Raw genomic sequence first — 12,707 nt, forward strand, 5'->3', positions numbered from 1 at the left:
TTGTTTGAGGATGTGTTAGATACAACAATAATATACTATGACAATAAGAGTGGGATTCAACTTGCAGAAAATCTCGTATTCCATGATAAGTCCAAGCACATTGAGATCAAATATCACCATATCTGGGATATGGTGCAGAGAGGAGCAGTGAAGCTCCATCATATTGTGATTGATGATCAGATAGCTAACATTCTTACCAAGCGTTTGCCGAAAGAAAGGTTCTTGGTTTTCAGAGAACAGCTTGGATTGATGAATGTGACCCTTCCTAGACAGGGTAGTCATGGGTGATGAGCCTTGGATGTGCAAGATCCTTGTCATGCGTTTACAATTGGATCCCCCCAAGTAGTGATGAGCCTTTGAAGCATAAAAACTAATAGCTTGTAGACTTGAATGTAAAAATACACAAGAGGTATTTAATAATAATAATTTATTATATATAAAAATGTATATGTGATGAATATTACAATGAGGACCCGCATATATATACCTAAGCAGGTGCCCTTTCATGACTATACATGTCTTTTAAACATGCCTTTTCACTTAACTTAATGACTAATTAATATAATCGATATTTGATTATTTAATATTTACATTTATTTTATTTATTTAATTGTTATGAATTATATTCATAACATACCCCCTTCCTTAAAAAGCTCTGTCCTCAAAGCTTTTATGTTGTGGATTTTCTTCACTTAGTGTTTGTCGTCTCGATGTATATAATCTGGCCATCCTCTCATCATGTAGCTCATCAGTAATATTCTCTTGAATTTTTTTTTTTTTTTTTTTAATAACTCTAATTCTTTTTTACTGAATTTTTAATATATATTAATTAATTAAATCACAATTATATATATATATATATATATATATATATATATATAATCATATATATAACCACACTATATATTATATAGTTTTAATTTAATTATCGTTGTCGAATTTGATTGCGCAGGTGTTGACGTCGTGATGGTTGACTGACTGGACACGGCGACCTGACCACAACATTTCGGGTTGATAACCTATTGGATGCTTCGACGGCTAACCCCGATGCTTGATGGTGTGTATGCTCCCGCTTGCATTTCGTCTAAGCGTATGTCCACACTTTTCCAGGTATTCTCCAATTGAAATCCATTCCGACGTGAACGTCTCATGTATCTCGATATCAAATTCGTCCCTCTAATTTCCTTCGCTGCCACTTCTATGACTTGGACCCTTCCATTTCGATCTGAAGGAGGAGACACCATGTCACTATTTCTCTATGCTTGTAGATATTCATTAACCATGGTAAATGCTTTTATGGCGCGACGCCATGTACGACTTTGCTCAACGTCGATATTATTTTCAGAGCTGCCACCTGTGCCAGCATCCATTTCGTATTCCGTTTTGTTTGTAAGTATAAAATCGAACTTCTTGTTGTTGCGGAATAACTCGGTGTCATTTCATATCTTGAATTTTTGCCTTCCATACAAGAGCTTTTGGCAGTGGAGATGTCGCTTTCATTAGCTGATCTTGATGCTCTGTCATTTAGTTTACCTACTTTATTTAAAGAGTGAGCATGCCTCCCAGAACCTTGCATAACATCTGGAAGCTTTGTTCTTGAATTAGAATCAAAAGGCCTTTGATATGACTATTGTCCATCAAGATGTTGATCAAAACTTTCAGCATCATCCAAATCTTTAGCAAAAGCAGTCTGAGCCCTTGTAGAAGCCTGTCCCCTGAAGGTATCTTCATCATGGGCAGACCTTCCCACAGGAGTTGCATGTTCAAAAGCCCTTTCAGAGTTAGCATTTGTAAACCTTGCTTTGTTCATCACTTTTGCAACCTGTCGTGTCTCAAGATCTTTTCTATTAGAGGTAATTTCAGGTCTAGTAGGAGATTCAAAGAGGGATTGAGATAAGGTGACATCTCAATTTCTTCTCATATCTGAATCCAACTCATCCTTCTTTTTTGTTCAAATTTTGTTATCCTGTCTTGAGCTATACTTTTCAGATCATATCTGACTTTGATTACTATCACGACCACGCTTAAAAATGTTTTTAGGCATCTTTTCAAATTTCTGCAGAGCCTTGCCAATTGGATTCTCCTTTGACAAATTGCTTTCATTGATAGGTGCACCCTTGGATCCTCGAACACCAATCGAACTATGAATATCTTCTCTTTTACGATGTTGTGGAGAAATGGTTATTTTCCCTTCAGGTGATTTGATTTCTCCCTCACAATGTATCAAATCAATATTTACAGCCATGTTAGTGTCATCTTCACCATCAGATGTTATCTTTCCAAAGTAATGTTGGGCAATTTTGTTGATCTCTTCTCCCTCAACTATATCATCACAAACATCAATATCTTCTGAGTTCCTTGGTGACTTTTGGGGTTGTCCACTATTTTTTTGTTCAATCATCACCTTCTGCTTATAGTTTTCACCAAACTCATCTCTGTCAGTATGGGAGGGGGTTAGTTTAGGATCACTAGGATGCTTCGTGGTCTCAGCTTCATTGTCAAACTTATCATCATCACAGATAATATCTACATCAGACTCTTCACTACTGCTATTATCTTCCTTATTATCGATTTCCTTTCGACATGCTTTAACTTCTGCAAATGATTTTTCTAAACACTGAAATGCTTCTTGAATTTTACTAAATTGTTCAACGCATTCTCCCTCACAATGTATCAAATCAATATCTACAGCCATGTCAGTGTCATCTTCACCATCCGATGTTATCTTTCCAAAGTAATGTTGGGCAATTTTGCTGATCTCTTCTCCCTCAACTATATCATCACAAACATCAATATCTTCTGAGTTCCTTGGTGACTTTTGGGGTTGCCCGCTATTTTTTTGTTCAATCATCACCTTCTGCTTATAGTTTTCACCAAACTCGTCTCTGTCAGTATGGGAGGGGGTTAGTTTAGGATCACTGGGATCCTTCATGGTCTCATCTTCATTGTCAAATTAAACATCATCACACATAATGTCTACATCAGACTCTTCTCTACTGCTATTATCTTCCTTATTATCGATTTCCTTTCGACATGCTTTAACTTTTGCAAATGATTTTTCTTAATGCTGAAATGCTTCTTGACAATGTATCAAATCAATATCTACAACCATGTCAGTGTCATCTTCACCATCAGATGTTATCTTTGCAAAGTAATGTTGGGCAATTTTGTTGATCTCTTCTCCCTCAACTATATCATCAAAACATCAATATCTTCTGAGTTCCTTGGTGACTTTTAGGGTTGCCCACTATTTTTTTGTTCAATCATCACCTCCTGCTTACAGTTTTCCCCAAACTCGTCTCTGTCAGTATGGGAGGGGGTTAGTTTAGGATCATTGGGATCCTTCATGGTCTCAACTTCATTGTCAGACTTATCATCATCACACATAATGTCTACATCATACTCTTCACTATTGCTATTATCTTCCTTATTATCCATTTCTTTTCGACATGCTTTAACTTCTGCAAATGATTTTTCTAATCGCTCAAATGCTTCTTGAAGTTTACTACACTGTTCAACGCATTCTCCCTCACAACGTATCAAATCAATATCTACAGCCATGTCAGTGTCATCTTCACCATCGGATGTTATCTTTCCAAAGTAATGTTGGGCAATTTTGTTGATCTCTTCTCCCTCAACTATATCATCACAAACATCAATATCTTCTGAGTTCCTTGGTGACTTTTGGGGTTGCCCACTATTTTTTTGTTCAATCATCACCTTCTGCTTATCGTTTTCACCAAACTCGTCTCTGTCAATATGGGAGGGGGTTAGTTTAGGATCACTAGGGTCCTTCATGGTCTCAGCTTCATTGTCAGACTTATCCTCATCACACATAATGTCTACATCAGACTCTTCACTACTGTTATTATCTTCCTTATTATCGATTTCCTTTAATCGTTCATGATCATCACTTTCGTCACATTTATAAATTGCTCTAGATAACTTGTTTTATCTAGTTTATGGTTAATTAAATATAAAGGCACTGGTCTAAAATCATTTTTATCTTGTGGTTGTGTCTTATTTTATTAGATCTATCCATTTCGATTAAACAAGATTTGTTTACATTCATCAAGTTATTCATCTTCAAGTCTCTTAGAGCCTGTGTTCCACAAGCTATCCTCATTCATTCACCTTAGGGACTACCCCCCTTGACTTGTCTAGGAGAGAGCCTAAATGGACTAAGTAAGGATAAGAGTGATAGCCCTTACTCGGAGCATTGCCGCAGTGCCTAGACACTTTGTGCCGTCTGACTGCATTATTGCACGCAAAAACCCTATAGCAACTTTAGTAATGTTGGTAGTTTCATCTTCATCGAAGAGTAGGGCAATAACAGTCAAGATGGGTTGCAAAGCTTCAGAAAACATGGATACCGAGAACGAATCTACAACGGGTAAGGTTTGGTGACCAGGGGCTAGAATCGTCTGAAGAAAAGCTTGTTGTTCTCCGACTGAGAGGGCGTTATAGCTAGAAAACATGGTGGTCTCTATGAATTTTTTAGGATTGGGGTTTTTTGGATAAATGAAAGCATTGTCGCAGTGCCTAGACACTTTGTGCCGTCTGACTGCATTATTGCACGCAAAAACCCTATAGCAACTTTAGTAATGTTGGTAGTTTCATCTTCATCGAAGAGTAGGGCAATAACAGTCAAGATGGGTTGCAAAGCTTCAAAAAACATGGATACCGAGAACGAATCTACAATGGGTAAGGTTTGGTGACCAGGGGCTAGAATCGTCTGAAGAAAAGCTTGTTGTTCTCCGACTGAGAGGGCGTTATAGCTAGAAAACATGGTGGTCTCCATGAATTTTTTAGGATTGGGGTTTTTTGGATAAATGAAAGCATTTTGAATTAATTTTGGAGTTATTTCCAGAATTTTCATCCCAGAGGAGGATATGAAACGATTCTTTCTCCTTAGCATATGATGCAGCAAGCCAGGAAATGAATTCGGGAAAGTGGTGGAGAAATGGATTGATTTGATAGTATAACCCTGACTCTATGAGCTTAAAGGGGTCTTTCCCTTGTAGGTATCGGTCATACGCGTTGAAACGGAGATCCAACAGGTGGTATGAGCAGGGCGGGTCATGAATCTCAGCTTCTTTATCCATGATGGGATCGATATTTGTAGAGGATTTTGCCTCTCGACGTTTAGAAGTTTTGGGTGCATATTTCTTCATTTTAAGCATTAGGAGAAAGACAAAAAGAACCAAGGATTGTGAGTTACCTGATGATCGAGCATAATTGAATGAAAAGGCGTCGAGGATGACTATGTACTGGATGATAGTCAAACGGCGTGGTAGACAAGCAAAGCAAAAGAGAGCTCGACTGTAGAAACAAAATTTAAATTCAAATGGCTAGTGGGCCATGGTTTTATAGGAGGAGGGAACAATCATGTGACGTGTAAAGCATGACGTGGAAGAACACGTGATGGGAGGAATGGTGGCACCATGAAGTTGGGCAGGGCATAAAGAGAGAGAGAGAGAGAGAGAGAGAGGAGTTATTAACCCTATGAAAAGCGTGCTTGCTTGCCGACATTGATAATGCATTGGCATATAGAATCTCAGGTGTGGTCCCTACTCTCTGGCGGGGTGGATGATTGGGGATCGAGAGTATGCCTTGACCCCCCCGGAGTTGATCTAGACTGTAGATCAGCCGCACCTGCCGCTTTTACCTTGACCTTCCGGGGGCTAGTGTCAGCATATCCACTGAGCTAGTTACCCTGACGTAATGTTTCCGGGGGCTAGCTACGTGGCGATGGATGACGATCTGCCTAATAGTTGCATGGTGATTAACTCTCCATATTCATGACTGTGGAGGTTGCTCGCCCCTTCTTTTACCTTCAGTTCTTTGACCATCATGCTTAGTTTAGCGTTGAAGCCTACTTTTGCCACATGTCCATGGTGCATCCAAGTGCCTATCAGCTATGCAACCCATTTTCTAAATCCCCTTTGCCATTTTCCTGCCTATCTTTCTCTACACACAAAAACAAATCTCCTGCCAACGAAGAAAATTCTCAAGGGGAATAAGGGGTACACCAGAAAGACTAGAAACTAAAGGCCTCTTGGCTATGTTGATTTCTTCCTACTTGGTTGGAACACCTATACTGTCGGCACTCAAGTTTCTAGTAATAATTTCTTATGTTTGGCTTGTTTTCTCTTGTTTCTATTTGTTTTAGAGTTTCAAATAGGAAAGATTCATACAATTTCATTGGAAGAGATTATGTACTCCTAACTTCTTTATCATTTTGTTTAAAAGAAAAGTTATGCCCTAGGCATCTTGAGAGTGAATGCATAGTTTGGAATTTTCAAGCAGAGCCACCCTTGAATTGATTTGAACGTGGATCCTATGATTTATTTACTAAATTTAGAGCTGTCTTCAGCTTCTATATTAGAGCCCAACCAGCTCCTAGATATTTCATAGAACTTCCATCTAAAGTTGCATACTTGACCCCATAGCTCAAATCAAAGCAAGGCATGGGCCTTCCCTTTCAACCACTGCAAAAATATAAAATATCCAAATTTCATTCCTGTTTTATGTCCTCGTTCCTCTCTCCTTGTCTACAACATCTTGAGCTTAGTTGACCTTACGGATTACCCCATTGCCTAGAACATATCTGGCATAAAGAGAGAGACAAGACTACTGAAGTGACATTGGATAGCTTGTCTAAGTCACCCTTCAGGTCTCACAACTTGTGCATTGGGACTTTACACCAAATGAGAACCTAAGAGGTAACACTGCTCTTTTAGCAACTTCTTGACATCTTTTCCCAATTTGATAGAATTTTTATTTTTATTTTTCATCACCTTGAGACATGTATTCTAATTATAGTACGTTTCTGGTTCGTGGATATTGCATCAGACCCTAGGAACTGAATTTATGCCAGAAACTTGATTATAACAGTTCAGCAATTCACAAAAACAGAAATTTTGTTTTTTCACAAAGCAAAGCTGCTCAAAACTTGGCAATAATTTTACAGAACAAAAACAGTTCAATCAAATAAAGCTATTACATATGGTATATTAATTCAAGTTTCACGTTTAACATAATTATTGAACGTTTCTATAAAAACAATGTGAAAAATACACCTAGGCCACTTGCATGCTACAGAGATAAATTGTAAGCTCAACAGTAACGTGCTCAATCAACCAAAAAGCACACCATTACCTTTGCAATGAATGTTGTGGCGTTGATGGTGATTCTTCGCGTGTAGATGGAGAATCAGGTATCTTTTTTGAGGAAGTAAGTTGACTAGCATGACACTGCAATGTAGCCTCCAACATGCTTTCTGCCATAATGGCTCTCTTTTCCATTGCAGCAAGTTGGTTCATAGCCCCTTCATACTTTTCCTACCAATAAGACAATCAAGTTATTGCAAACAAGAATCTATAATGAAGCAAGTTAACAATAGAGAATATACTCCTTTCAAACTCTCATGTTGTTATTGTATTTGCCTCCAAATGAAAATGTGTTCAAAAGAGCACTGATCAAAAACAAATGGATCATACTGATGATAACACCAACAAGAAAAAATCACATGTATCAGCTATTATGTTCTTGATCAGTCAAAGGATACCCCATTAGTCTACTTGTGCATATAACAGACCTCACATCGCACCTCTACTTTGGAGGTCTACACAGGAATAGCATAAAGGGAAAAAGTTATAAAAACCAATGAAAGATCTTGACGTAAAGTATATAGAAATATCCAAGAAAACAGATATCTACAATGGAATTGAATAGAATAGAATGGAATAAGCTAGAATTCTCCACAAATAAATACTCAGTTCAAAATCAATTTCTAATGATTATGAAGTTCAGACAACCATAAGGTAGATGAAAGTGCTGGAATATTCACCAATACTTTTTAATCAGTATTGGGTACTTTCTAACATTTTAATCATATCAATTAAACATCAAAGATTAACAACACCATGGGTACTTTCTAACATTTTAATCATATCAATTAAACATCAAAGATTAACAACACCATTCAACAATGCATAACATCATAGGAAGGACACAAGATATTTTTGGGTGGAAACCGTTCCGGGAGAAAAACCACCAAACACTTTTTAATATATGTCTTAAAGATTACGTCAATAGGATCTTGGATAGACAATAATCAGGTGCGTTGCTAAGGCACTCCCAGATGTTAAGTCATCGGTTCAATTCCCCACCCTATTCAGGTGTTACTCTTGGACATGACCATGATGTAGCCTCATCAATGCAAAAAAAAAAAATATATATATATATATAATCCTAAAGATTACATCAACAGAAAGCTCCGACTTCCAATGTTCTCCAGGAACAACGGGAAGGAGGCTACAAACCCCTAGTTTTATCAGCTCCAACTAGAAGGATGCGCCAACACCCTAGTTTTACCAAATCCAATTGGAAGGATGCACCAACACCCTACAAGCATCAACCTATTGCCCTAGCACCACCCTGCCACCCTAAAGTGTTGTCAGGTTCCAACCTAAAGGAGAGTTCAATCTTCGCCTTGCACCACCCTGTTGTTGAAAATCTAAGGCATCCTCTAAGCTGATAATTACTTCTTATGATATTTATTAGTTTAATCTTTTTCTTGTGATCTTTTCCATCATAAAGCAATTACACAAAGGAGCTCAACAGTAAAACAAAAATTCCATAAGGATCATAAAGAGACAACCACAAAAGAACACAAGAGTTTACCATAGGAAAACCCACATGGGGGGAAACCCAAAAACCTTTCCTTATAGAATCAAGTCAAAATGAGAGACATCAAAGTCATAGACAAACTAACCATCAAGATGACTAGACCAACAATCCACCAAGAAGCCAAGTCAACCTTCCACAAAGCAATTGGAAAGCTTGTTCAAAGGCTCAGTTAAAGTCTCTTTCTTCCACAGAAAAATTTAGACTTCTCCACAGAAATGCATCACAAAAAATTCATTCCAAGTCTAGTCACACGTGGGAGCAGAAAGATCTTCTTCTATCTTCAGCCTTCATCTCCTTGACTTCTTCACTTTAAGGGAGAAAAACATACTTGATATGATGAGATGTGAATTACACCATGAGGGAGATCAAGTGACCTTATATATATAGTCTCTTTGGGTGTCGAATAGGTGCCTCTTTAGGGTTGAGCCAACTTGACAAGGAGAAGGGCCGACTTGGTCTTCTTGTGGAGCCATAAACCGAAATTTAAAATTCAAATTTTCCTTTTGAGAAGGTCATGAAGAACATGCCTTCTAATTTTTCTTTTGACAAATACATAAATAATAAAATTTTATTTTGAGCATGAAGAACATGCTTTACATAGAAATATACAAGTACATCAATGATAATAATGACCAGCCTAGATCCATCTAACTCCGGATCTATCATGCACTGAGAGGGATCAAATCCCTCGAGATGCAAACCTTTCCTCAAATTATTAATCCAAAGTTATTAAATCTAATAATATTAATATTATAATATATTAATATTAAAATTTAATTTTAATAATAATAATAATAATAATATTAATCTTTTAATATTAATATTAGATTTAATGATGTTTTTTACATGGCATGATAACAAAATTTATAATAAAACTACATCAAATTAATATTTTCAAATATTACAACTTTGACGTGGAAATTTTTGTCTTTAAAGATTTTAATATATCCATAGGATATGGTTTTTCCTTTTAAAGATTCATTTTACAAATATTTAATTAAAAGAAATATTAAAAGATTTTGGAGCAAGATTTTTTATTCTTTGTGTTGAATTGTATTGTAGTTTTTTTATCTATATGGTTATTTTCATTTTTGTTTTGGACCAACATTATTTTTTTTATTATATCTTATTGGAGACATGACAAACTTATGCATCCCCTCATACTAGTTTGTACAATGTGCCTCTCAACGCAATTATGGAGACCGATCATAGCTACATAATTCAACACCTAACACCCTTGAGAATAAAAGATAAATGTATATTCAATCACAATGGTTGCCCTACTCAATTACTGCATTTGATCACTACACTTTATAACCATTGCTCAATAACCAAGTTTGCTCAATACATCAACAATACTCTTTGCCCAACATGCTTATCAAGTTGTTAAACCCTAGTAGCAATATGCATACATTTGTCTCTCACAAACTTTGTCCTTAGCCATACAATTTATTGTCGATCTTCTAGCAACAATATGGATATATTACCGTCAATATAAACACATAGCTTCAATTAAATCGCTCTGTGGCAAATAACCCTAGTAGCAGTAGCAACTCAGACCAACATATGCAATACTAACAAACTACTAGTAGCATTCAACAACCAGCCATGTTCACTCAGTAATACTCTCACTATACTTACCCTGACTATTACTCTCACTATACATACCCCGACTTCTTTTCTCATTGTGAAACCATGTCCTTTGCTCATCATACAACACCTCTACAAAGACACTGCCATATGCTTGTAGGCCACAACAACTCTATCCTTTCAACATTCAACCATACATTTAAGATACAGTAGCATATTACATGGCATGTGTCACATCCATACACACTTGGATTCAACTATAACATACTAGCATATTATCAATATACTCGTAAACCCACATACAAGTTAGCATAGTTTGCCTTTGACTCAAGCCTTCCTCCTTCATTGCTACTAGATCTAATCCAAACTCAGCCCTTGCTCTGTCTTTAGATAGTCTTTTAATCACGTCTAAATATTATTTCCTAAGGCTGCTCCAAGACGCCTAAACAATGGCCTAAATACACTTGACCGTAGTTCTAAACTCAACCCTTCTACAAATGGTCTGAGTGGGCCTCTTGACAGTGGCCTGAATTTGAAAGCTTGCTACTGCAACCTTAGACTGCATCAAAAATGGATCATGAACAACAACTTGGGAGCTCGTTTTTTGCAGGATTCCATCATAAAAACTCAGTTTCAGGATTCTCTTATAACTACCTCAGACACGTCCTCAAAACAACCTCATTCTCAACTTTAAATTGAATCAAATGTGACCTTAACACTATCTTAGGATGGGTCGAATCAGCCTTGTTACCCACCATTTTGTGGGTGATATCCCTAGGAGAAATTTTTTCTCCAATATGGTCCTTAGTCGGCAGCAAGCAGCCCCTTGTAGCCACCAACTAGCTCGTTGTGCCATTTCTCCACCACCTAATCCAGCCATGTGGTCCCTCACCCATCTAACCATAATCATATGTTTGAAAGTGGGCCTCCCGAACCTAAAAGTATGCCTTTTCATTTGGTAATTGAGTATTGTAGTTTGTTTATCGTGAATAGTTATGGGCATGGATTAATGGGGGGATTCAGCGAAAAGAATGGGTTAGGTCTGTGCTCTTGTCCCCTAGACCCCTTTTCGATGTTAACCTTGGATTCTAGTCTTGTGGGATCTCTTTTACTTACCATTTGGCTTTAGGGAAGGTACTTAAGGGGAAACCTTGATTTTTGTTGTGTGGTCCTACTCCCTCATCCACATATATTTTCCCCTATCCATTATTATACCCCCATCCATCATTTCTCCCACCTGGGTCCACATTCCTCCACTGGGTCCACATAGAGTTAGCTTTCCCCTTCCCCTTGCCCGCACCTTAGGCCAGGCTTGGAGATGCCCCAGAGATTGATGCAGCTGAAAAGAAAAGAAAAAGCACAATTGGCCACATACAACAGGAAAATGTATCACAAAATGCAAAATATGGTCGGGACAAACACATTTACCACATGGGCAAAAGCCAACACATGAACCCTACCCCATCATCATAGCCATCACCCTGGTTCCTATAGGCCCTAGATGAGCCTCCTTTATCATTTAGGAACCCATGATTCTCTCAACCCATGGTGGGCAATGAACCGCCCTACCTTAAAAGGGGTATCCACTACTATATCTCACACATCATGCTCTTACCCCTTGAGACCTGAGCAGTTAATTAAAGAAAAATCATAAAAGGTAAAAGGCATATAAAGAAGGGTGGAAAAATCAACAGCGGGGCACCTCATGTACCATGATTGCTCCCTCCTATACATTATATACCCAAGTGTGGGCTTCCCTTTTTCTAGCAACCCTTATAACCTCGCATGTGGCACAACACTGCCCTTTTTCATTCCTTGCTCCATTCATCTCTTTATCACATGCCACCACCTTTTGAAGGATGTACCTTGGACATATTATCCCCTTTAGAAGTAGAAACCACCTAATAGGATACTTGGTTAACTCAATTTAAAGCTTGGAGACATTAGCACATGCCAAAGCCCATTGTGGAAGGGCATGCCATTACGAAGTCCCCACCTGTTGTCCATGGTTTGTAAGCTCTTTCACTCGATTTCTTTGATGAATTGTAGTACTAAAAGGCTAGGGGACGCATTGGATCTTATGCACGATTGCAAGTGATCTCCATCTTGGATTTGGTCTCCCTATATCGGGTCCTAACCCTCTAGAAGGCTACATTGGCACATATAGGGTGTGTGTTAAGAGCCATAAGCCTCAACAGCAGTAGACAGCACTCCATGGATCCCCAGAGATGTTCAAATATTGCTCAGGATTCACCAATTGGAAGAGGAAGATGCACCTGATTCACCTTTTTCAAGCCAGCCCCACATTTGTACCATGCACTTGGTAGATGACCCAGGACTTGTATGTTGATGTGGCATCACTTACACCATCATCTGAGCCCTTACAAATGGTCTACAGGCATATTCAACTTACTTGGAGACCC

At 38.0% G+C, this 12,707-nt stretch overlaps 1 protein-coding gene across 1 annotated transcript in view; it reads right to left on the reverse strand.

Annotated features, from left to right (window-relative positions):
* Positions 1–12,707, reverse strand: part of LOC149216247 (uncharacterized) — a 190,842-nt gene that overhangs the window by 38,135 nt on the left and 140,000 nt on the right. Inside the window, exon 16 of the mRNA XM_089392753.1 lies at positions 7,162–7,343. Coding sequence (XP_089248879.1) covers positions 7,162–7,343 — 182 coding nt within the window. The remainder of the gene's footprint in view (positions 1–7,161; positions 7,344–12,707) is intronic.

Source organism: Pinus tabuliformis, chromosome 1_1, assembly GCF_031772625.1.
Source record: "Pinus tabuliformis cultivar Carrire ecotype Pingquan chromosome 1_1, CPIR1, whole genome shotgun sequence".
In the NCBI taxonomy this organism is placed as follows: Eukaryota; Viridiplantae; Streptophyta; class Pinopsida; order Pinales; family Pinaceae; genus Pinus; species Pinus tabuliformis.